The sequence below is a fragment of the Schistocerca americana genome, chromosome 6 (genome assembly GCF_021461395.2).
Source record: "Schistocerca americana isolate TAMUIC-IGC-003095 chromosome 6, iqSchAmer2.1, whole genome shotgun sequence".
NCBI classification, from domain to species: Eukaryota; Metazoa; Arthropoda; class Insecta; order Orthoptera; family Acrididae; genus Schistocerca; species Schistocerca americana.
The window spans coordinates 91,246,495-91,272,969 of record NC_060124.1 but is presented as its reverse complement, the minus strand read 5'-3'; the positions used below and the strand labels follow the sequence as shown (position 1 = coordinate 91,272,969).

The window sequence follows — 26,475 nt, the reverse complement described above, 5'->3', positions numbered from 1 at the left end:
CGAGCCGAGACGCATCGTCTGGTAGGACGACCGACCTACGACCCACCAAAACCATGGCCCGGCTCAAGTGATGTGTGGCGGCAATGATCAGGCGAGCCATGTCGACGCAGACCTCACTGCAGCTCCACCCGACTGCACTAGTGCCGCATTGCAACTCACCGACTGGCTGGTCCTGACTACTCCAGACGCATTCCTACTGACTGCAGCAACCTGAACTCCGTTACAACAAACAATGACCTGGAAGTCCTAGCAGTCGAGCAAAGATACTACAAGAGGGGATATATCAACAAGCACTGCTAGTGCCAGTCACAGTCAAGCAAAGCAGCAACTCAGTGACAGTAGTAACTTAAATTAACATAGTGAGGTGGAAGTACATTAAAAATAGGGTGTAAAATACATGATGGCGGGAACACGAGTCATGCACGGCTCAGAGAACATCTCGTGTGATGTGAAGGAGGTATTGAACAATATATTTAGTACACAAAACAATGTCTCAAGATTTGATGTGATTGGTAGACTTGATGTCACCTATCCATTTCAGTGTGTGATGAGAACTCCAGGGAGGAAGCTGGAAGATGATGTGGGAAGATGATGTGGGAAGATGATGTGGGAAGATGATGTGGGAAGATGATGTGGGAAGATGATGTGGGAAGATGATGTGGGAAGATCCACTCCCCACACTGATGCATGGCTGTACCCTGCTGGACCAATCAACTTCGAGATATCATGAGTGCTGGGTAAGGTACTCTAGCATCTGTGGACTTGATCTGTGTTGTAACTGATATTTGTGAATTGTTAGCCAAGACTGCTAAAGACTTATTCAGCATAAACGTATGTTTTCTTGAAGTACAATTCATTATGTGACTTTAAATCAGTATGTACTCTATCATTTTTAAGCTAATTTCTAGATCTATATACATAGGTTAGTTTGTATGGACAGTTAGCAAATAGTGCGGAAGACATTCACTAGTGTAGTCTATATAATAAGACGTATACATGTCTGCTTTTGGTTCTCAAGCTACTGGATTGTGTCATCCTGTATTTATCCTAAGTATTGCATTATTGCATCTGAATGGAACTTGAGTTGTGGACACTCACGCTTAGCTCTGTTTTGGGTACCCCTGGTGTGTGCATGCACAAGAAGAGCGTACAACCATTGGTTGAGGATAGGTGTTTCAATTACTCTTTGCATATAACTGAACTTATTGGTATGATTATGACCTTTATTCGTTTTGTTGTGTCAAATCATCATTTTGCTGGTTTGTTACTGGTGGTTTGTATTCATGGGTCATATTTTTACATTTTGATCTTTCACGAGCTAACATGTCCTTGAATACTCTGCTTTATATGGCCGATTGATTCCTACTCATAGTTCAGTATATTCTGCTCTGTACCTGTCATGAGTTTTCGAGTCTGCTCACTCCTACACTTAGGCTCTGAAATCCTCTCTTCTCTTTTGAAGATTTTGAAGGTTTGATTGTATGGATGTTAAATTGAAATTTGTAATTCTAGTAATTTACATTGTCTATTTTTATAGTTTAGTGGTGTAATGTTGTAATTTTCACATATTATTTGTTTTGTGACAATATGTTTCACAGCTCTGGAAAATCTGAATACCATATCCTGATATCCCCAAAGTAAGGTCTATAATCTTTTACAGTGGTTTATGTCAGTTTACAGCTTGAACATTTAGCTATTTTTCCAACATAATCACCATTTCTGTCAATGCAATTTTGTAGACACTGTGGCAGTTTTTGTATACCCATGTCATATCAGCTCACCGCCAAGCTGTTCAGAAAGTTACGAACTGGCGTGATTGTTGCTGGTCTCGGTTGTGACGAAACCTGGGCATACCACTTTACACCTGAGTCCAGAAAGTTGTCCTGTTCGGCTACAAGGCAGTGAAGAAATGCGCAGAACGCATCAACTCTTTGCCACATGTGGTCCTCAGTCAGCATGCATGGTACCCACCTTACACACACCTTCCGATAGTTCAATGTTTCCACTAAAACTGTGAGCGGTGCTTCGGGAAACCTCAGGAACCAACGTGTAGAGATCATCCACGCTGACCCACCGATCTTCACGCTTACTTCACTCAGCCTTTAACACTGTCTCGTCAGAAATTGATGGTCTCCTGCTCCTTTGTTCGTCATGAATTTCAGTCCAACCAGCTGCAAACTCTCTACACTACTTACAAACATTTGACATCCATACACTTCCATTAATTGGTGAGGATTTCAATCGGTGCAGTGCCATTTAGGTTCAAAAACCTAATAACTCCGCACAATTTGCACTTGGCGGTAACATCCAATGGGCACTCCATTCTCAACGGCTGCCAAGCCAAGACTGAGCACCTCAGCACAGTGTGTGCATGAAGCATTCTTCATATCGGTGTGACGAACTGCCACACACACACACACACACACACACACACACACACACACACACACACACACACACACACACACACACAGACAGACAGATAACCCAGACGGTGTAACACTGTGCCAAGATGTGCTGGCTGTGCACCAAGGCATGTTTAGCCACAGGGTGATCCTCCTTACCAACAACGACTGTCTGCCTGTGTCCATTCATGTGAATGGACAGTTTGTTGCTGGTCATTCCCACATAGAAAGCTTCACAGTGTAGGCGGTTCAGTTGGTAAATCACGTGGGGTGCTTTCACACATGGCTCTGCCTTTGATTGTATACACCTTCCGGGTTACAGGACTGCTGGTGGTGGTGGTGGTGGTGGTGGTGGTGGTGGTGGTGGTGAGGAGAGTGCATGGGACAGGTTTTACACCGGGGGTTGTTACAAGGGTAGGAGCCAGAGGGTAGGGAAGGTGGTTTGGGGATTTCATAGGGATGAACTAAGAGGTTACCCACATCATTTCGTCCTTCCCTCTTTCCTGATGAAGCAACCGTGGGTTGCGAATGCTTGGTGGGTGGGTGTGCGTGTGCGCGCGCGTTTTAAAGTAGATATTTTTCATATGTTCTCTGTAATATGTTATTTATCAGACACTTCTCTACATCTGTCTGCTATCCTGGGCATTATTTTGTACACTGTTTGGCAAACCTTATAGTCTGTCACAAAATATTGCAACACCCAGTGTCCAAATTTTGCAAGGGGTACATTGTAATGGGACACCACTTTTTTATATAAAAAAAAACATACCACGTATCCTTTTGATTCTTGTATAGGTGAACATTCTCAGTTTAACTGAATGAACTTCATATGGTTCTGTATACAATGTGTTGTTTGAGGTGGACAGGAGGAACCGGGGGCACCACTGTGCAAGTACTTAAATTGTGAAGGACAGACTATTTTATGTCAAATCTAAAATTTCCTTTGCTATCTGTCAGACATTTTATGTTATCAGGAAAATGGGCAAAAGAATGTTTCTACATGCTGAACCCTTTTTTAGCCACTGACAGCTATAATTAAAAAGTAAAGCAATTTTTCCCTATAGTGTTGTACATATGGACCTCAGTGTTCTCAAATTGTGTTGGATAATTTAGGACTTATTTCATTAATGAATATGTATTGTGATGGCACAGTTAAAATGCCTAGCTCCTTGAAAAGGTACCATCATCATGTCTGGTCAAACAGCACATTCTTACTGCTCATGTTTGTGCTATCAACAATTTCTAACTTGTTTTTGTTTGATTTTGTGTTTTAGGGCGCAAAAACAATTACGGTGATATGCACCCAAGTCAGAACTAGAACACTAAGCGGAGGGGGGGGGGGGGGGGGGGGGGGGAGTTAAAAATTACTACATGTTAAGCACATGCAACAGAAGGAAAGACAGCTAGAAACAGGGACTTTGAGAAAGGTCCATAAAATATGCCCTAGAGAAATGGAAGTCTCACCATATTGCTACAGTTGATAAAAAGAAAAGTGATCAACAGCCCACACGCCATATGATAAAATGGCCGATAACAGACAGCAAACATGAATGAGAACGTAAGTGGTTCAAGAAAGGGTATTTTGTCAGGAAATGGTGAATCAGAGGTCAAAGCAGACCAGGAAGAAATGCAAGAGCTCCTAGTGGTCATGATACAATTTTGTTTCCTGGAGGCGGAGAACAAGCAGAAACGGTAGTTCTGAGAGCAGCCGTAAGGCTGTCTCATTGGAGCAAAGGTTGCAAACACTCCATTGGAGGAGAGTCATAATGGGGAAAGGAGTGGAAGGAAAAGTGAAGGGGGGTATCATTTCAGTTGCTGCCAAGCACCATCCTTCAAAGACTCACTGTTACACGATGCAGAGGCTGGAGGTTTCTGTTCCACGAGATCTACAGAGGTGTCAGCATTCTACCTCTGTCAATCTGGAGTCCAGGGCAGAATAGTCCATAGTGTGCACCAGCAACGTGGAGGTCATCTTGGTGATGGAATCACATAGCAGTACCATCAAAGAGGATCTTTGAGTCAGCAAAGAAAACCATTTACCTATGTTTGACTTCGAGTTTTTCTGTTTTGGCACAAGACAACTCAGATGTTGGCTGGCTGGAGGGACATAGGAAGTCTTCACAGGAGTATTCCTTTGGTCCTTTTCTGCCTGCTGTTTGTGTAGCAGTGGCCTTCACCCTGAGAGGTGAAAATTTTGTTGTTGCACAGCTGGAGGATAAGACAGATGCTACCACGACACTGGGTGGTTTCACAACTGCAACACTGAATTTGGTGTCACATGTATGCATGGCCATGTCCTTTGTGGAGCGAGATGTAGCAAGAACAGTACTGCAGGTGGCAGATGGTAGAATGTAGAGTTTGACTAGCCAACAAGTTGAGTGAACAGGCAAGGCACTTTTTGCTTCACCTGGATGGCCCATTTATCAAGATACATGTGAGGAGGCGGCATGGTTGTCATTACAGTTGATACAGGGGGAGGGGGGGGGGGGAGGAGAAGGAGGTGGAAAATCTCCCTTGTAAGCGTCCCTACCACAGGTTACACATTTGGCCATCTGTCTACAGGACCATTGAGTGAGGTTATAATGATACTGGTAGCAATAGTAGTGTATTTGGTTCAGAATGTATGGTCAAACTGTTGTAACTTCATAGCCTGCTTCGATCTTTGACAGAAGCACCACAAAAAGTGCAAAAGAGGGCATGTGGGCACTAAGGATGCATCTACTTTTTTGTCATCTGATGGACTGCACTGATGCCCTGATTAGAGGTACCTTTGGATTTCTGACTTGGTCAGACCACCAAGCAGCCTAGTACAAATAACACAGGAAGAATTCAGCTTTCTTTGACCTCAGTTCAAACAAGATAGTCGTGGAGAAGCAAAGCTGCAAGTAGTATTTGTGCTTGAGAATCAGAAGTAGTCTCCAAAAGCAAAATACCATTTCATAAATAAGAGCAGGATTTCACGAGGCCAGCAATTGAACCAACACCTCTCTGAATAATAAACATTTACTGCAGTGAACTACTGATAGTCTTCAGTACATGATACCATGAGGAACCATGGTGCAGCTGGGAAGGTCTTTGAATCATTAGCCTCATTCTGAAGATGATTGGCTCATTGTGAGAAAATTCCCTATGATTTTCATCTCCAATGACATGCTCCTTCCAGATGGGGAAAATTATTCTGTAAGGAACCATAGTGCACAGCAACCATATACTAATGAAGAGTAACATAGCAACCCGTTGCAGTTCCATTGGTTTTTATTATTGTACAAATCCAGATTTCAGGTTTAAATAGCCATCTTCAGTCCATATGAGTGGGTTACAATCCAACAAACCCTTAGCAACACATGTCACCATTTGACTATGGATGTCTAGGCAGAAGAAAATTTCCCTTCTGCCTATACACCAGTAAAGTTATGACAAGTACCGTTATGCATTTGATTGTAGCCCACTTAAATGCACTGAAGATGGCCATAGCTGAAATCTGGATAAGCAACGATTTTTTAAAAAGAAAAAAAACACTACTGGAACTGTAACTGATTGTCATGTTCCTATTCTTCCTTATATAATTCCATCAGATACTGATTGTAAATATGCAAAATATGTAAGGAGATTAGTTTCCAAGACTAGAAATCGTATGAAGAGCAGAAGTAGCTGAACTTTATTGTTTGAGAAGCCCTGTAACTTGCTTCTACCAGGTCAAGGTTTTATCAATACTTACACCCAAATTTTTGTATCATTGAGCCAATTTACTTACTCCTGTTTATGCTATATCAGTTGCTAATATGGCTGAACTGAAAAGCATGATTTTTCCAAGATTTGGGGACCTTTTTCTGGGACCCATTTAATAGTTCTTTGGAAAACATTTACGATCTCTTCTGTTGCTTTCTGACTAATGGGATTTACTGTAACTAATATTTGTTGAAGTACCACTTCTGGACTATTTGTGATTCCCCTTCCCATCACTAATTGTCTACTCTGACATTGTTAAAGCATCTGCAGTTGGGCAACTTCTGGAACCTGAACTGTGATGCTACATAAATTGTTTCTGCTTATGTAGCAAGACTACTCTAGTACATTAGTTCGGATATTTTGAAGCAAGATGTCAGTAAGGAAATTTTGCATTTTTTTTTTACATTTCACTTAATGAGTTTTAAGGATTGTGTATTTTAATATGTTTAGAAAAAATGCTATGTGTCAGTAACATATTGCATCTATCACTAAGGAGACTGATTATTAAATTTGAACAACTTTTCAGATCACTGTTTGAAATTCCATTAACATCATATGCACTTTAAGAATTATGTTTTCCACTTCTGAATCTAATGTGTTATTTTTACTTTATTTAATGGAATGTGAATACTTGAATTTGCAAAGAAAGCAGTTCCAATCTTAGTTGGACCTTTGAAGCAGCAACTGTCAAATCCCCTTTGAGCTGTAGTCGAAATCTATGTTTCGTCTTTAAGAAAGTCATTGTAGATAATGTTGACTGCCAAGTAAGTTGTAGGCGAGGTTAATAAAATTTTCACTGCCATTCTTGCTAAATTGGGATATTTATTTCCAGTCTGGACTAAAAATTTTCCAGAGATCAGAATTCATTTTCAAGTGTTCCATCACCTGATATTTCTATTAGTTCCTCTTCCACTGTTGGCAAGAGGTGTTTTGATTGTATGAAGTGGATTGTGGATCCAGTACTACTCTAGGGTTCTGGAAATTTATCCTTCAGTGGTCGATTACTGCGATTACTGTTTTTAAGATCTATGTCTGCTTTGATTTTTTTTTCCTTAACAAAATCAGTTATGCATGTAGTTAAAATTAGAGTTACTCTTCTTAACTAGGTTTTCCAGAGTTAAAGTTTCCCCTTAAATGGAACCACTTTTTTCCGCTTAGAAGGTATTATTTTGACCTTGAACCGGAATTGTAAGATCATTCAGTTTTGAGAAACTCATGTAGTGCACTATTAGAAGCATTTTTCACCCAGAAGGAGCCTGGAGTGTAGAGCTCACGTTCATTAGAAAAAGATGATTCAGCTGCCAATGCAATGAATTTTCATAGTTGACAACTATTTCCAGTAGAATCTAATCATGAGTGGAACTATTGCCTTGCAAAGAATGGGAAACAATTTACTGTTCAAAGCTTATACTTTCAGAAAAATTTACAACACTGACTATTGTTCAGCAGTTCATTGACTCCGTTTATTACTCTGGAAACTTGTGTTACACAGTAATAAAAGCAGGAAAATTATTTGCCTCTGAATCTGAAGTTTTATCTTCCGCTTTTATTTTTTTTTTAAAAATCAGGAGTACAAAGTCCTTTATAACCAACAGAATTTTAATAAATATTAACACACTGACATGCAATACAACCATGACCACTTCACACACATATTTGGGAACTATATCCTTAATCTCTCTAAATGCATAGTAGCCTTACAGCTTCTGTGCCAACTCCACAAATAGCACTTCCAAATTCGTAACATTTAGACACGTGGAGAGACCTGGAAAGAAATAATGAAAATTAGTATTTTCATAGGGTCAATCCTGCAGCAGATCTATTAGTCAATTAACATACTGTCTCTTTAGGCATTTGGAGTGGATTCACATATTCATGTTCTCCAGGCTTTAGAGCTGCTGCTGCTGCTGAAGTTTTTGGGCCTGGAGTGCTCTGGAATCCAAATCCTGGGTTCCGGAAATGAACACTGTCAAGGAACAAAAAGGTGTTAGTAAATGAAGTAAGCATTAGAAACATACCTGTTTTTTCAAAATGCCTACTTACCTAACATCCAGTTTCTTCAGGTTAACCATTTGCCTCTTGTACAAATAGTATGCAACTCCTATTATTGCAAGGATCAAGAAAGTTACAGTGAGAACTGCTGCAAGTGACCAGTTGCCTTCTGCTGTATTTGGTTTTGCCTTTGCAAGAGTTTTATGTTGACCATCATTAAAACCCATATTGGGAGGATTGTCCTTTAAGAGAAAGGAAAATATTTAAGTAAAATGCTGTATACTGAACCCACAGAATATGGATCAAGCAGCTCTGTATAGACCAGCTCACCTTCCTTTTACAGGGAGTGTTTGCATCAACCACACTACCATCTGGGCATAGGCATTCTGCACCACGTGGTGACAGCACACACAAATATGAGCAGCTGTGTCCTTTGCAGGGGTTATGTCCTGTTCAACAACCCACAGTTACATGGCTACCAGATTTTCTATATTTAAAAAAATTCAGAGAAACTGCAAAGAAAAGATATAAGCTGTACCCTTTAACTGACGTGTCTCTTGGACAATTGTGAAGTAGTCAGCATCAGATGCATGGATGTGAATCTTTTCACATGTGGGAAGCACTCCAAAAATCCGACATCTTGTTAGCACACCAGATCCTGAGGTCAGCCAGTATAAGTTATCCTCAAACAGCACAAGGCAAGTAGGGTTTTCCACCTGCACAGAAAAAGCAAAATGTAATGCACTGTATCCACATTAGTTGTGTGTTCTGTGCCCCATTTCTTACCTGTTTCCTGAAGAGCTGCTGCCTGTTTTCACCACTGTAGTCAACTGCTTCTATAACATGAGACAACTGTTCTGCCCAGTAAAGTCTCCTCTTTATCGGGTCCACGGCCAGGCCACTAACATATCCCAGGATTGATTTTATCACCCTTTGCTTGTTTGCTCCAGACATTTCTGCATTCAGTATGGCATTTGATGGAGTGCCAAATGTGAACATACTGGTCTCAGTCCAAAACAAGAGGCTGGAACAAATTGAGCCGATTTCAGATGTAATTAAAAACCATTTTCATTCGACAGGGTTTTCTAGCAGCTGACTAGCTCTCTTAACACAGTTTGAACTCACTGTACCGAGGACAAGTTTGCTTACCCTGAAGGTGGGTCAACCACCAAGTTCCTTATTTCAGTGTTGTGCTCTCCAGTTATCACCTTGGCACATAACTTGTCAGCAAAACTGCATACCTGGAAGACGAAGTTCGTTATGCAATATAACAGGCCCATTTCTTCTTTGCATTTTCCATCACTTGGCTAACACCCACCTGCAAATAGCTTTGGCTTACAAACAATTCATTTACATAATAAACATTCTTTGTCAGCCAGTCTATAGCTATTTCTGTTGGTTTTCCTAGTCCGGTTACTGAAGTCTTGTTGCGTGTCTTTAATGAGAGAGAGTAAATAGTGTTCGTGTCACCTGCAACAAAAATCCAAGTGTTACTATACAGTGTTTAACGATGCCATATGCTGCCACTTCAGTCACTTACGAGCACTCCAGTAAACTAAGTCCTCTCTGGCATCAACATCCAGGCCTGTTACTTTGAGGGATGTATGTCTGTGTACAACATCAACATGGCTGAATGATTGTGAAGCTATGCGTATTTCACTTTCGCCAACAATGAACACATATTCCATAGGACGACCTGCAATTTGAGTGTTCTATCAGAGTTAGCCTATACCCATAGTGCATGATAATGTATTAGTTGTTAAAAAATAAACATTGGTGAAATAGCATGAACATTTTGTCGGTATCTGAACAGAATGAAACACAAGGTGGTAATTTTAAGAGTCTCAAAGCAATAACCAAGCTATTGGATGAAACTATTAGCAGTATAATTTGCATTCCAACAAGAACAATTTATCATCTTCATAGTTAAAGATCACATCCAAATAATATTTCATCTTTAACCTTTTGGAACCAAGAAGGAATGCACAACATTGTTTTATCAAATATAACCTGAATATTTTCGTAGTGACAGCACAAGTACTTCAAGAATGGACTAAGCATATACACAAGTCTTCCATTTTTTTCTCAGAGTCATGCTCCAGGTTCTCCGTTGGAACCGAGATGAAACCTGCTTATTTTGTTATTCTCTGTCCAAATACCTACACCAGACTCACCTTTGGCCTTGCAGGATATTCTGTCTAACTTCAGTGAGTACTCTGGCATGCAGGCACACCTGAAACTGCCAGGCACATTCAAGCACACCTGTGAACACACATGCTGCAGGCATTCATTGATATCATGGCAGCTTCTCCCATCAGATTGAAGCTCATAGCCTTCATCACAGTAGCACTGGGGTCCAGCTGGTGTGGGTTGACAGCCACCATCACAAGGGCTACCCTTGCAAGCAGATCCTGCAGCATGAAATTTTCATTGTCAGAGGCTACCACATACACGGTCAACACAGATTTCATCTTTTTTCAAGGTAGCTTACCACACTTTCCTCCCTCATCAGATCCATCTTCACAATCTTTAGTGCCATCACATAGTTGCTTAACCTCCAGGCATTTGCCAGATGCACATGCAAAACCAGCACACTTCTTTTCTCCTAGAAAAAACAGAAATGTTAATGAATTTGTCATTTTTTCCTCTTAAGTATCAAGTGAACTTACCTTTCTTGCTGGTACATCTATCTGGGTCTTCATCAGATCCATCACCACAGTCATTCGTTGTGTCACAGACCCAAGAAGAAGCAATACATTTTCCATTCTTGCACTCAAATTCTTGAGGATCACACCCACATCCTCTCTCATCTTCTGCCTTTGGACAGTCTGCATTGCCATCACACCTGGTGGATAAAATACAGGTGACAGTGAAGTTTTGTTCTTTTCTACACAAAATGTGCTAGAAGAAATGCTACTACCTCTGGGTGGAAGGAATACATGTCCCTTTTGTTGAGGAGCATAAGAATTCATCTTTTGTGCAGGATATGTTTTTTGTGGTAGGGGCACTGCACTGCTTTTCATCAGAGCCATCACCGCAGTCGTCTTGTGTGTCACAGATAAATTCCACGTATATGCAATTCCCATTGCTACACATGAATTCCTGTGGTCCACAAGTAGGAGGAGCTGCAAAGTAGGAATTGTTATGCATTTCAGTTTGGCAGTCACCTTTAACTCCACCAAACCAACAATATACTCACGACACTGGTCATGTTCATCAGAGCCATCTGGGCAGTTTACTTCACTGTCACATTCCCACGAGGCAGGAATGCAAGTACCTACTTCACACCTGTATTCCTCGTCTTGGCAGGTCACTGGAATGCAGAAAGAGGTGATGCCAGTGACACATTAAGAATTTCAATTCAGCAGACCATATTAAGCTAATTCATGGCCATACTTTACCTGCAGCACAGTTTTCTTCATCAGAACTGTCCTCACAATCACTCCGAGCATCACAGCGCATATGTCTGTCTATGCACCCACCATTCATACATTCAAACTCATCTGCAGCAAAGGATTAAATTGTCACACTGCACCTATCCAGTTAATTCGGCATTGAAATCTATCTGGTAAGTTACCTGGCGAGCAAGCTGTTCTTTCACAGTGCCTTTCATCTGACCCATCTTGACACTGCTTCGTACCATCACATTTCATTTCAAATGATATGCACTGGCCATTGTCACATCTGAATTCATAATCCCTGCACTGATCACAGTTTCTCTCATCGTCTCCTCCTGGGCAGTCTGGAACTCCATTACACCTGATCCAAATATGTTAAGTCTTTCAGTTAATATATTTACCGATCTAGCAATCTTGTTATGCTCTTGCAAGGCATTACCTGGATGCTGCAGGTATACATTTCTTGTCTTTCTCACAATGAAATTCATTCCCTTTGCAGACATCAGCAATGCAAGTTTCATTGTTACCTTGGAGGTACATCCCTTCTGGGCACCCACAGACCTGATCATACATTAAGTGTTAAGAACCATTCTCAACACGTGTGGAAAATATTTGTCATTATTATTACTCACATGTTGTTGTCCTCTCAGCAAACACAAATGGCTGCAGCCTCCATTCAGTATGTGACAAGGATGAGTTGGAGGAAACTTTACTCCTTTCACAGCTGTCAACCTGATGTTTTGTGATTCTTCCATTTCTGAAGAAAGTGGGAATTAAAAAAAAAAAAAAAAAACACACACACACACACACACACACACACACACACACACACACACACACACACACACACACACACACACACACACTACTTACCTAACATAACTCTCTTGACCTTTCCCTCAATCATGTATTTATTGGCCCAATACAAGTAGTTGCTGCCACCAACAGTCCAGAACAGATCCTGTGCAACAGAGGCAATAGCCACTGGAGAAGCAGTCAGTCTCTGCACTATGTGTCTGCCCTCACCTGCAAAGGTTTCGCATTAGTTCCTATCCCTTTTTGCTTTTACATAGAGGTCTCCACAAAACATACTTACCATCAATGGGAAAGCTGCTGATAGTCTTCTTTCCACTATCAGCCCAGAAAATTTCGTTTAAACCAGATTCATACCACAGGGACACTTCTGGCCCCTTAATACCTTTAATTGAGTGATCCCTCTTACCAGAACCATCCATGAACATTTTATCTATATGTATCTTGCCTTCCATCCCACAAGCAACAAACATGTACCTGCAGTATCAAGCATTATATTATTACATTCTACAATGACTTAATGACTTACATGGTCATGAGGGAACACTTCCACATACCCCTCTTGTGGGACTACAGCTATACTGTGAGGTGCCTCATCACCAACCCCTCGCAGCAACACACTACGTCGTTTTGTAGCCATGCTCATCACCTCAACAATGTTGCGTTCGGAGTCCGTCCAGTATAAGTTATTGCCATAGGGATCTGTGAACAAACTCTAGCATTGCATCTAACTTATTTCCCATCAACATCAAAGCCACTGCAATTACTTACCAAAATCCATGCTAGTTAGCCACCCAATCCTGCGTCTGATCAAAGTCTTCAGGCTCATTGTGGCAAGGGACAGAGTGAATAATTTTCTCTGTGAGTTGTCTGCAAATATCAGCATATCTGGGAAAAAAAAGAAAAAAGTTAATTGTCATCTCCTGAATGTTTCTCCCAGTTCAAAAATATTGGAGCGACCTACTCACCATCTACAGGACTGTATGTAGTAGCATCTATCTGTTGAATACCCGTTGGCATCATAACTGAGTACGATTGCTTTCCAAGGATTCTGTGCTCCACCTCCACTATTCGATTGCCGGCAGTTGCCACAATTAGCTGTCTCCTCTGGAGATCTGTAATTTTTTTATTAAAATAATTCTTGTAGTTTTGCCAAACAGCTGGTTCAAGGCAACGCTCGCCTATTTCTACTTTGACCATTGAATTACAACTGCTTACCCATGCAAGTATGCTGATCACTAGCCAACTGCTTTCCTTCTGGACAGGTGCAAGTGTATGAATCATCTGGAGCAAGCATGCAGATGTCACTGCAGCCAGCACTTTCACATGGGTTTCTCACCTAGGAAAGCACATCTCATTTGCAAGATCTGAACAATGAAATCTTAAAAGGTAATAGCGTTTTGCAAATATTACCTGTGGATGGAGAACAGGATGGTAGATGCTTATTCCATAAATATGATTTTTTCTTGACCTCACTAAATTCTTGTGCTCCTTCCCAGTGTATTTGTTGCAAGACAAGATCTGCTTTCCATGCCAGTCAGACCAATACAAAGTGTCTTCAAATACTGCTATTGAGTATGGGTGCTTCACAACATCTTTCAGGATAATCTGGAGGAAAGAACACAGAAATCAAATTGCATCCAAATTATCTTTCATTTCCACCTATACTATGTATTTACAGACCACACACCCTTCTGTCCGAGCCATCCAGGGCCACAGATTCTATTGTCTGGAGCTTGGCATCAACCCAGTATAGACGTTGATTCCCTAAGTCTATTGCTATGCCATTAGGCCACTGAACCTCTGATACAAGTACCCTAGGAAAAGATCCATCCATCCCAGCAGTTGCTATTTTTGGCACATTTCCCCAATCAGACCAGAACATTTGCCTGCAACATCCATCAAATTTCAATATAATGCACCATATCACATTCTTATTATGAAAAGATATGAAGCTGCTTTACCCCTTCTGGACCAGTAGGGCAATGCCTCTGGGCTTCAGTACATCTTCATTCACCAGAACTGCACATTCTTTGCCAGTTTTTGTGCATACCCCTATGTAGCTTTCTTCCCCATCAGTGAAGTATATGTTTCCAGTCACAAGATCCAAGGCCAAATCTTCTGGCAAGCTAAGACCTGCCAAGTTCCAACAGGTTAGAGCACAAGACAGCAGTAACAAAATGAAGAAAAACATCTCACTGCAGGTACATACCTGATGTGACAAGAACATCTATTGCAGAACCATCTGCATTGCTTCGCAGTATAGCCTCTTCACCGTCTCTCACACTTGTCCAGTAGACATAGGAACCATCATATCCCACACCAGCTATATGCTTTTGATTGTCTGCAATAGTTATGTACACCTTGTTTTTCATGAAGTAAGCACGAACTTCAGTTTTTGTTGAAAAAAGCAGTACAGCTTCACCCTCTGAAAATGTCAGTGCATGAATAATTTCATGCCAACACTGTACAGGTGTTATTACTTAATTTTCTACACCTTACCATTGGCAGCACAGGTATGGTTGTTGCTTTGCAATGAGTAGCCTTCAGCACAGTAACACAAGTAACCACCATTGGTGTTGTTGCACTTCTGGGAGCAGATGCCATAGGTGAGACATTCATCAACATCTGCAAGTTTTGGTGGTTTAGAAGTGAACCAAGTATTGAAAAATTTCTTTCTTATATGAAGTATTTATCATAGTTACCTCTGCAGTACTTCTCCTCCACAAGAGCAAACCCCAAGGGACACAAGCACAATGGTCCATTTGGTGTAGGCTGACATTTGAAAGTGCATCCCTTTGATGCACATAGTGATTTGCCTACAACATTATCAAAATTGCTTCAGTGCATATCACTGCATCCATTAACAGATCACAATGAAGGCATACTTACTTTTTTGGCACAGTAAACCTTCATCTGAGGCATCAAGACAGTGGGGTGTGCCATCGCACACTTCAGTCATTTCTATACAATGTAGGCCATCTCTGCACGCATACAAGTTGTGGGCAACATCACAGTCTGGCTTAGCTGATTTTCCATGGCCTGAATAACAAGATTCTGTTATTTACAGTGAAATGTAAACCACTTCTATGTTAGGCGTTAGATTACACCAATTAAGGTGATGTTTCTCTGAATTTAGAAATAATGGAAATAGTGTAAACAAGTCAGAAGAATTAGTCAACAGGAAAAAAGCCAACTTACACCTTTATCACCCATTACACTTAACATTTTGATGTTACTTCCAGTCTAAATGTCATTTTTCTGAAGAGGCATGTTTGAAACAAAGAAGTCCTAAGGGTTTCTTGTCCTAATTTTTCCACCACCATCTGAAGTTTCAGTTATTGCAGAAACAATGTTTAATTCAGTCCAGATAAGTGAGTGCAAATTTCTATAGGAAATTCTATCTAATTATTTCTGAAAAATAATACTGTAAGCTGCCCATAGGCTGCAATCATTGTTGATTGAATTATAGATGCTTGAAATGTGTTACTTACAATTCATTTCATCACTGCCATCACCACAGTCATCATTCCCATCACACTGCCATGCTTTTGGGACACAGTGGTGGTTGTCACATAGGAAGTCTTCATGACATGATAGCTGCATTGGAACAATGCAATAGAACGTGTTGACTACATATTTTTTTTACTTTCTAGCCTCTTTCATATCTGAAGTGAACATGTACATACCCGTTTGCTGCAGCCCAGCACTTCATCACTACCATCACTGCAGTCCTGACTCCCATCACATATCCACTCAGGTGGGATGCAAGTGCCATCTCCACATCTGAATTCATCAGCCATGCACTCTGGAGTAGCAGGCTAAAGGGGCACACCACATTCACAACCAGCTATCAGAACATCATGCCCTCAATATATGAAAATTTTAGTTATCTATGTTTACCAACATCACCAGTAACCAATAGTTAAGTGTTTATTGAACTTTAACATCTCTAAGAACTATTGACAGTTGAATATGGGACATTAAGAGCCCATTTCACTAGAAACAAATGTTGGCATTACAAACTACCTCACCTCTGTGCCATTGCAGCCATGTTCATCTGACCAGTCACCACAGTCATTATCTCCATCACATCTGAAGAAGACCATTATACACATTCCATTGTCACACCTCATGTGGTGTGGTGGCTTACAGGATTCATCTCCTGCAAATTATGCATTTTTTTTAGCTTATATGCAGGGCTGTCTATGTGCCAGCATTGCTTCATTTACCTTTACTCCAGCCTCACTCTAGAGCCACCCCCACTCCACATGATTTTATGTTACAGTGATGCTATTTTCAAAATTCACAGTATGAAGCATGCAGATAGCTGCAAGTATAATGGATGTGGTATACTGTTTCTCTATTTTAGAAAAATCAGAGCAAGCTGGCAGCACTAAGAGCTAATTTTTTGTTTTAAAAATATACTGAAGACATAAGAGAAATTGGGATGTGTACAGAGCACCATAACCAGATTACCACAATATGTGATGTATGTGAATGCAACTTAATCAGAAGGAAACAAGTTAATGCAGATTAAATTAGGTTCACTGGAGAGTATTTTTAACCAGTCCAAACCCAAAAACACTTTGGCATAGTCAGTACTAATTCTGGTTATAGCCACCAATCTTGCCGTAACATGCTCCTCCATTCATCATCTAAATGTATACTTCTGATAGCTCTACCCACCAACTCCCCCATTGAGCTCTTACTCAAAGATTGTGCCAGCAACAACATGCTCTGTCAACATGCTGCAGTTGCTTCCAACAACTTGGCAACTTGACATGTGGCCGATGCTTTTCCCACTGCAATACTGACACACACACACACACACACACACACACACACACACACACACACACACACACACTCAACAGGTTAGCAAGTCTTCTTGCATCTGTGTTCTTTGTGACACCAACTCCCTCTTCATGCCTCATGCCTGTTTCAAATGGTAAATGGCACAGATTACTGATGATTGAAGGTCTTCCTGTCCATTACAAGGTATCAAAGCAACCTTGCACCTGCTTGCTGAGCATTTTATTTGGCTAAACATCAAACAACTGCTGCATCTAGGGTTCATGTGCATTCCCTGCCAACATATCAAAGTTGACATTACCTCCGACATTTTGATAGCCCAAAAGAATGTTTTTGGCATGTACATCTGACTGGTCCCCTACATCTTTCAGAAGGTTTCAAATACATTATTTCTATGATCGACTGTTAGTAGGTGGGTGGAAGCTGTCCCCTCTCACTGACATATTGGCCAACTGTAGACCATCTTTTGTTTACACCTGACTCGCACTCCCACTACCCATCTGTCACTGCAGATCAGAATCAGCAATTCAAGTTGCTCATTTTCACTAAGCTTTAATCTCTGTGGCATTGTGAAGTTCTGTACTACTACCCACCATCCACAAAGTGATGTGAGCACTGGAACCACAGTCAAAGTGGCACTAGTGTATCATGCCTCTGGTTGGGCATAACTGTTGCATGGGTCCTGTAGGGTATTCATACTGCCTCCAAAGAAGCTCTTTAGTTATTAGCCAACATACTGTACATTAAAATTTTGCTCCTTCCACAGGAGGAGGTCGAAGACAGATCCTCTTTCCTCATCTCCCCTTCCGTCCTACCCACATTAGTTGAGCACGTCCATTCACATCAAGCCTCTCATCACACTTCCCCATACCCACGAAACTCGGTGCATCTTCATTCACAGCAACCTCACCACCTGAAGCAATGTCATGCTCTGTGACGACTGACTGCATCACTTTGCTGCCACCTTATTCAGGCCTTCAAAAGATACTGTCACACTAACACCACCTTCGTTATTCTCCTCAAAGGTAAGCAAACTATCCTTGCGCAGGTTAAAACCTGTGTGTACAATTGAAGACACCACACAGCATAACCTGCCACCCAATGCAGGTGTGGCGACTTATCTTTAGATGAAAGTGCACCTGTTCTTACGTCCCTTTGTGACGTCCACCCCCCTCCATCCCTCCCAGTGCTGTTGTGATTCCCCAGTGTTGTGCTCAGAACAAGTGATTCTGATGTGCTCATTCTGACAACTCATCTCACCAGTATCACCGAGTGCTACAATGATTTCCATCAATGTCTTGCCATTCAACCTCAAATATCTTTTGATCGAGATCCATAAAAGTTCCTCAATCTTCATACACCAACCTGTTCCTTTGGTAACCTGTAACACCAGCACTTTCCACATCACCCTTCTCAAACATCCTTTACTCCTTCCAGGATGAAAGGAACATTGCTGCCACCACTGACTACTGAGCAACTTACCATTACCATGCCTCTTCTCTCCACATTCCCTACCTCCCCTCCAGTACAGGTTGTCCACTCCATCCCTTTTTTTTGGCAATAAGATTACATTCTTCACCTTTCTTGCGATGAGGAATCATGCCCTGCCTTCCCCTCATGGCAGCTACAACACAGCCCATTACAGTGCCTCATCACAGTGGCAGCAGTCTGTACCATAGAGTTTAACATCACCTGTATGATGACTATCTTCGACTTTTTTCTGTGTGTGTTCTTATCAGCCAAGTTTTTATTTGTTTTTTTTGTTATTCACTGAACTTCCTGTAATGACTTCATGAAGTTTATATAATTCAAAAGTGTGTGTGTGTCTCTATAGTACTTCCTATGACAGTAATATTCAAGAACCCACACACTTAATACATGAAAATTTCGAGTTTTGCAGTTCAGATATTTGGGTGAAACTACCAAAGTAGCCTGGAAAGACTTTTTATGAAATTAATCACAAACTGGAATTATCTTTCACATTCAAAAAATACACCTGTAAGCAAAATGCATCTCAAAGTGTTATACTAAAACATTAAAGTGAGACTCTTTAGGGGGCCTAAACATTTTAAATATTAGGAGGTACACTGACAAATCCAAAAGGAAAGACAGTAATAACGAAAAATTGGGTCCAAATTATCCTGAAGGAACACACTAAGAGCAAATAAAATAATGTGTGAGAAAGTTCAGGTTAAAAATTGTGGGCATATTAAAAGAATATGACCAAGCCAGCTTAGAAGACAATGCAAACTATGTAGTGCACAGTAAAGCTATAATTTGAACACATTTGGTCTGTGCAATTAAAGATGACCAAAGGAAGCAAGAACAACTCAGTATACCAGACAAAATTTATGCATAAAATTTTGACTGAACATTTGGCTTTGAAGAAAAACTGGGGAAGCTCAGAATGGCTTTGTCTGAGAAGTGGAAAAAGAGAATGAAATTCTGGGAGAATTTAAGTAATGTGACACAAAGGGAGAATTTTGATGTTACAGTACAACATTGTTAATCAGTATCACTGGGTTTTTAATACAAAATGGAAACAATTAGACTTGTGAACAAACAACATCAGTACATACAATATCTCCAAGTTAATAATAGGTGCTATGGAACAGTATTTGTGTGCAGTCTTATCAGAACATGTGATGCAAATTGTGTGTCTTATTTCATTGGATTCGAGTCAGCTGGAACTTCAGCGAGTTTTGAGCCAGGTATCAAAACCTGGCTAAAACAATGGGCTATACTGTAACATTTCCCAAGACTGGCTGCTCATTTGGTACACAGTGAGCAGGGCAGATGTGACAGTTTGCAGAAAAGTGAGCTCATTTGGGAGTCAATTTTCAGGGGCCTGAAGCAACTGATGACACATACTAGAGGGAACTTACCACAGTCTGCTGGTTCATTTTCCACACAAATTTCTACACATGGAACTACACAGTCTGTAGTTAAATGTAAATTTTCATGGCAATTAGCTTCATCCTGTAACAATAACTTACAGCAGTTTCTGGAGGAAGACTTTCACAGAAGCTAGTTTTCAGTGAAGTAACCTTTCATTTAACCGAGGCAAATGATCACAATGCACATGTTTTGGGCACAAAACATCCACAGGATTGTTGGATACATTAGTCAGGTGAACAATCTCTGTACTGCATCATGTTCCCAAGCTTACAGGTAATTTTTCTGCAAAGGAAACTTATTTTAGGCACCTGACTATAGCCATAATTACAGGAATTTGTAATAAGACAATGCTCCACCACACTTTCTATACATCTATGATGAATTCAGTGTAAAAGTGGATTGGATGAGTTATGAGCCTCCCAGTGCCATCTGACTAATCGATGCCATTTTGTTATGGGGATATGCAGTAAGAACCTTATGTTCTTGCCTCCACTGCCAGTTTGGAACATCAAGAATAATGTTGCCAGTGATATCCACCATAATGTGTATGACAAGAATGACAACTGTATTGATGTTTGCCATGTTACATATTGTGCCCACACTGAGCACCTGTAGTGCAAGTTAGACAGATGCTCTATCCCCTGATATGACTTCTGTATATCCTATTTCCACACAGATGTCAACATGCCTCTTTGTTCAAACCAAATTGTTTGAAATTTTATTATATGAATAAATCAGTTTTCAGATTAGAGCTATCAGTTTCATAGAGGTGAAAATAAGCAGGAAGAGAAAGACCTCCATGTTTACAGGGAATATTTGAAACAAGTGCAGAGAAGATGTCAATAACAAGTGATACTGAGACAAAGTCTAAGGAGGAGTGAGTCTTTCAGAAAAATGACCTACACAGACATTCCTCAAATTCGAGGTAAATTCTCTTCATAGCTAATCCAGGAGATATTTTACTGTTCAGCCGTTTGTGTAAGGCACGTCAGTTTTTCCAGAAATTCTTGGGAACTGATCTCCCCATTTTAATGTCACAGATGACCACTAATATTCTTAAGATTGCTGTCCATGAAGCCAGCTGGAAGTAGCTTCTTTACCCATTCACCTTTTCTTTGAGCAAACTGATTTTAGTTAGGGCAACTAGCAGTGCAGGTTGCTCAGTATTCTCGTATGTGCCACCAGGTAAGAAGCCCAGAATGTGCTATGCTTAATAGTATTCACTCAGTAATAAGCAGAGCCCTGTTAACAGTCTTTAGAAGATTATGTTGTATGACTTATCTTGTACAGAGTACAGGCCAGCTTTCTCCAGATTGGAAGTCACTGGACACTAGAGCATACATTGAACTGCTACTGCACTAGGCCTGAAGATGTGGAATGAACAAAGTTTTCAAGTCACATTACTCTGAATAAAATATTCAGGTTACTGACAGCTCTCTGCTATCATCAAGATTAAAAAACCACTGACAGTAATCATTTTTACTCCTGACAATTATAGCTGAGAGCCATTGAAAGTTTTATTTTACTCAAAATCTCTTTGCTTTTAAGGATTTTATTGAGGCATCCTGCTGTAGAAGACTGAGAACATGTTTAAGTAATCTTAATAAGGAAATATATGAATTTCATAATAGCAAAAACTGAAGGGATGAAAGTACAACAAGTCAAATGTTTAGCATTGTTGAAGAGGATGACATTTCTTTTTGTACCTGTCAATATTCTGTCAAATGCAGAATTGCATGGCAGAGGATTCCTCTCATTTCCCTACTTAGAGTATTTACAAACAATTTTTGTATTGGGTGTTAGAAGAATTATTGTTTAAGAAAACTCGAACACTGATCTTGTCTGAGGTCCACTATACTAGTGATGTATGTGGCTGTAATATGTTCTCAGGCTTCTTGTTTAATACTGGTTCTTTAAAGTGTGTAAGTGGGCTTTTGCATAGATGGGTTGTTTTAATGTGTCATTTCAGACTTTTCAGCATTTGTGTTGCTCTTCAGTGAACAAAAGAAACCTGACCAGCATTGTCTTATAATACTGTCTTGTAGGGTGCAAAATTTTACATTGCTGACTATTTACCTTGTGTGACCAGTCTTTGGGCCACTGAAATCTCAGTGTATTTTTGACCCTTTTGCAGACAGCTAAAGTAAACTATTTGGTTGAATTCAACAACCAGATTCTGGCTTATGCATTTTGGATGAAGTATAGAAACAAAGGCTGAGGGACCAGAACAATTTACTTCATACATGGCACACAAGAATAACGAGAGTAAACTTAAGAGGTGCAATAAACAGTAAGCAATTATTGCGAAGTGTGTAATGTGACAGTAAGCAGTATAAGAATTTGTTTCATTATTCACCTCATGTGAAACATTTTGTCACAAAATACAGAGTGTATAATTTTTTTTATATAAGTAAAGTATTCAATGAAATCTGCAAGAGATGTAAACTGCCAAAGCTGCAAGAAGCTTTTACTCAAATTTCAAAGACACAGTCACTTCAAGATTGATGAATAAAGAGGATTCACTGGTTTTTATTTGTTTATGCACTTCACAGGGGTTTCCAAAACAGGAGAAATGGAAATTTTCATGGCATTACTTCCTAACAACTTGTTTTATGCAATATTTGGTGCAAAAAAAAAAAAAAAAAAAAAAAAAAAAAAAAAAAAAAAAATCCACAACTTTCATGATCTGAATGGCTGATAAGTAGCATCCCAAAAATAGCACATGTGTACTTTTACATTGTAGACTGTTTCAACTTTGCTTACATCAGAAACAGAGCTACAAGACAATTCTTTCTAGTGCTGTTTTGCTTTCTGTTTCAACTTAACTGATGAATTTAATTTTATTTGATCCTGTAAGATTACATTGTGTACAGTAAATGTGTAATATAGGACATGTCAGAGTATTAACATTCATTACCACTTTTCTACAACTTTAGCTTACATTTTTAACTCGATAATTAAGCTGGATACCAGGATTTTTCACCGACTGCTTCAGCAATTTTGAAGAGGCATATTATTTTCCAAAGAAATTGCTCCTAAACTCAATTTTACAGAAACACTTCATTGATATTCTTATACATTTTAGATCAGACAGTGAGTTACAATAGCTGTTACACCACTAGGAACCAAGTACTACATACAGTAAAGTTTCTTGTAGGATATATTCCGTCAAGCGAATGACGGATTCTGCAGTAGCTGCAAACACATTTTGCCTCTGTCTTGAAAGAAGAAGCTTCTCACCATGTGTTTGCTTATGAAAGTAAACACATGCTATTTTTTGATGCTATTTATAATCAACCATCCCAATCATGAAAGATGATATTTGTCACAAAATGAGTTGTGTTGTCAGGAAGTAATGCTATGAAAATTTCCATTCCTGCTGCTCTGGAAACTCCTGTTCAGTGCATTTGTTTGGGGAAGCAATATGAGGTAAGTGAGGACAGCTGCTGAAAATATTGTCAACACTAAGATGACCAAAGGCTTGCTCAAATTAAATAGCCAGGTCATTTTGAAGTTAGTATGATGCCAGAGCGGCACCAACCTGGTAGGTACTCACCTTGTATGGCCACCACAGTTAGCAGCAACCACACTGCAAGCACCTGCAGAACAGCTCCAACTGTCATACTCAGATTCTTGTGCTCGTCTTCCTGCACATACAAGGAGGTAAAAGTATTACCATGACCAAGAGCACTTATTACAGTTTAATATCACAGCCAATGCAGTTAAAATTTTTAAACACAACAGTGAAAACTATTCACAAGGTTGATGAAGTCTTCCTGGGTTATCAGCCGAGTCGAGGCTTTGTTCCACGACAATTTTTAAACTAGTTTCCTATTTGTCATCTTCAGTTAATACTTTGTCACCTAGATTCACCAAGAGTTCAAATTCACACTGTTCATGCAGTCCAAGGCGACAGTGCAGTGGCTGGTGGGAGCAACTAAACTATTCTGCATTTTGCATTCACCACCACACAGTCAGCCGAGACTGTGCAACTAAGATCCTTTGGTCTTTTAGTCCCATTAACATACAAACATTCTAGCCAAAATGGAGAGTACCAGTTGCTGGTGTCATTTCCACCATAAAATAGTGGACATGAAATTGCTACAGGGTGATTGACATTACTTAAGATACACACCTGCAGCGGGAGGGAGGGGGCAAGGTGGATGACTAACTTAGATGAGGCATTAAAAATATTCCAGTTTGAATTTGTGTTAGAAGTACACTATTGGCATAGCCCCTTGTTGAAACAAGTATTTCACTATGAAATTACTATGGTGAGAGGAAGTGCAAGCAATGCATCCATCATTGGCCCTAGTTCAATTCAAAGATGGTATAGCAGGCAGATATACTTTACTCGATAGTGCCACAAGTAAAAGAGCCTGAAGGATATATGTGCTGCGCAAAAATGAGAAGACAAAATGGCCGTGTTCCTTGCACAGATCCTAATTGAAATGAATCAATGTAAGGAGATTGCTGCCAGCAAATACACCGCTTTTAAATTTTACCAAATGTTTTACAGATCAGCTAATTGTGCTGTACTGTGACAAGTTGTACACCGACAATGGAAATAAAAATGGCTCAACAGCCAATATTTAGAAACAGGCTAAAGGCACTTTATTCTGTAGGGCAATATTAGTTTTTAAATATGCCAGACAGTAACTTTTGATTTAAATGTTTATCAATTAAATAGAATTTTTGTAGCTAAGTCTCCCTCTTGTTGTATGATGTTCTGTTCTTTTGATCTGAACAATACCTTGCACTTTATATCAGTAGCTTAGCAGCTTAACTTTATGGCTACTGGCAAGTTATTGATTATGTGTGTTTCTGAACATAGGGCCCCTTTATGGATTAATGTGACTAAATTACTTTTAGTAATTATTCTATTATTGGTAGGACATGTTCTGAGGCATCAAGGGATCACAAATTTAGCATTGGAGGGCAGTGTGGAGGGTAAAAAATCGTAGAGGGAGACCAAGAGATGAATACACTAAGCAGATTCAGAAGGATGTAGGTTGCAGTAAGTACTGGGAGATGAAGCTTGCACAGGATAGGGTAGCATGGAGAGCTGCATCAAACCAGTCTCAGGACTGAAGACCACAACAACAATTCTATGAACTGTTCATTTGAAAAATGATTTGTGACATTCCATTAGACACTAAATAGGCTGGAAATCAATATCCAGCATTCCAGGTTTGTCAGAGGCTGTTGTGCAGGCCACTAGTCATTCATACGAGGTAATGACTTCTTCAGGACAGTCTGAATTGTTACCGCTCTCCTGAATTTTTTTTGAAGGTTATGTAAGACCCTTCTTTGTCCTTGATTTCACACAAAAATTTATACTTAACGAGATATTTCAGCTGTACTGGTTGAAAAATTTATGTATTTTTGTTGCATAATTGAAGTCTGCATTTATTACATTTAAGATCTCTTGTAATATCAAAATTTTGTAATGTGAATGAGTCTTAGAAAACACGGTCACATTAGTACTACATGCTTTGATTCAATACCATCTTAACTTTATGAAACGTCCAAAACTACAACCCTGTACTTCAAACAAATTGTAGGAAGTAATGATCTTTTCTGTGTCCTAACTGTGTTGCAAATAACAATGGTATCACATACAAATAGAAGAGGGGTGCATAATAAGTTTAGTTACAGATGCTTGACAGTGTCAATACCGAGATGAGAGTCCAGCAGAAATTGTGAAACAAGTAATGATCATACGGCACTATTGGCCAGAAGACCCCTATCTGGAACTGAATGGCTGCCTAGTCCAAGTCTGTGTGATGCTATTTCAGCACTTTTTAAGGTGCTCATTCAGTAGATTATGTCTATTCATTACACAAGATAAGTAGGAATTTAGCACATTATGAAGCACCAAGCTGACATTCACGAACACGACCTTTGTGAGCAAACATTTTTCCATTATCAACCAAGTTTCCGAATGCGAAATATTGGTGGGATGGGAGGGGAGGGGGGCGCCCCCACTATATATATATATTTCTCGCCAAGAAGCCAGTTTCGTCAGATGAAAATTATTCACTGTGGGAAATTCTTAGGAACGACTTGTGCCGACAATTAGAAACATGGAAACGGGATTTGCCACGGTGGCATCACAGTAAGCCTCCTTTGTTGCATTAATATACATCCACACAAACTTCCTGGCAGATTTGAAATGTGGCAGACCTAGACTTGAACTCTGAACTTTGAACTTCTGTCTTTCGCGGGTTCCACTAACTACCCAAGCTTGACTCACGACCCGTTCTCACTGCTTCAATTCCGCCAGTATTTAGTCTCCTACCTTCCAACATCCATACTCTGCAAACCACCGACGTGGTATGGTAGAGGGGTCCCGTTTCCTTGTCTAATGGCTTTGTGCAAATTTTGGTTATCAGTTGCCTTCAGGAAAGACTTGGCTTGCAAGA

The 26,475-nt window shown here is 40.1% G+C and overlaps 2 protein-coding genes across 2 annotated transcripts in view; both read right to left on the bottom strand.

The window, feature by feature from the left end:
• The window catches only part of LOC124619984 (vitellogenin receptor-like), an 84,101-nt gene extending 72,037 nt beyond the window's left edge, over nucleotides 1-12,064 (bottom strand). The window contains exons 1-15 of the mRNA XM_047146648.1: nucleotides 11,964-12,064; nucleotides 11,704-11,885; nucleotides 11,528-11,629; nucleotides 11,196-11,439; nucleotides 10,796-10,971; nucleotides 10,618-10,731; nucleotides 10,301-10,537; nucleotides 9,667-9,822; nucleotides 9,466-9,596; nucleotides 9,276-9,367; nucleotides 8,913-9,150; nucleotides 8,677-8,842; nucleotides 8,457-8,575; nucleotides 8,178-8,368; nucleotides 7,974-8,100 (exon numbers count right to left, since the gene is read on the bottom strand). Coding sequence (XP_047002604.1) covers nucleotides 7,974-8,100; nucleotides 8,178-8,368; nucleotides 8,457-8,575; nucleotides 8,677-8,842; nucleotides 8,913-9,150; nucleotides 9,276-9,367; nucleotides 9,466-9,596; nucleotides 9,667-9,822; nucleotides 10,301-10,537; nucleotides 10,618-10,731; nucleotides 10,796-10,971; nucleotides 11,196-11,439; nucleotides 11,528-11,629; nucleotides 11,704-11,885; nucleotides 11,964-12,064 — 2,376 coding nt within the window. The remainder of the gene's footprint in view (nucleotides 1-7,973; nucleotides 8,101-8,177; nucleotides 8,369-8,456; nucleotides 8,576-8,676; nucleotides 8,843-8,912; nucleotides 9,151-9,275; nucleotides 9,368-9,465; nucleotides 9,597-9,666; nucleotides 9,823-10,300; nucleotides 10,538-10,617; nucleotides 10,732-10,795; nucleotides 10,972-11,195; nucleotides 11,440-11,527; nucleotides 11,630-11,703; nucleotides 11,886-11,963) is intronic.
• Nucleotides 12,065-12,573: 509 nt separating this feature from the next.
• Nucleotides 12,574-23,673, bottom strand: LOC124619983 (putative vitellogenin receptor). The gene is made up of 15 exons (XM_047146647.1): nucleotides 23,607-23,673; nucleotides 16,372-16,502; nucleotides 16,027-16,158; nucleotides 15,832-15,937; nucleotides 15,230-15,379; nucleotides 14,840-14,965; nucleotides 14,550-14,765; nucleotides 14,302-14,473; nucleotides 14,028-14,226; nucleotides 13,751-13,945; nucleotides 13,556-13,676; nucleotides 13,306-13,452; nucleotides 13,109-13,225; nucleotides 12,895-13,039; nucleotides 12,574-12,814 (listed from the first exon to the last, which is right to left on the bottom strand). Exons 1-15 carry the CDS (start codon nucleotides 23,671-23,673, stop codon nucleotides 12,574-12,576), a joined length of 2,265 nt encoding a protein of 754 aa, XP_047002603.1.
• Between the last annotated feature and the right edge of the window lie 2,802 nt (nucleotides 23,674-26,475).

Excerpts from the sequence above, each read along its gene's own strand:
- LOC124619983 (XM_047146647.1), bottom strand. The coding sequence starts at position 23,673 with ATGACAGTTGGAGCTGTTCTGCAGGTGCTTGCAGTGTGGTTGCTGCTA. Across the intron at positions 14,766-14,839 it reads CCATACCTGTGCTGCCAATG|AGGGTGAAGCTGTACTGCTT; the intron begins GTAAGGTGTAGA and ends TGACATTTTCAG. Across the intron at positions 13,040-13,108 it reads GCTAACTAGCATGGATTTTG|ATCCCTATGGCAATAACTTA; the intron begins GTAAGTAATTGC and ends GTTTGTTCACAG.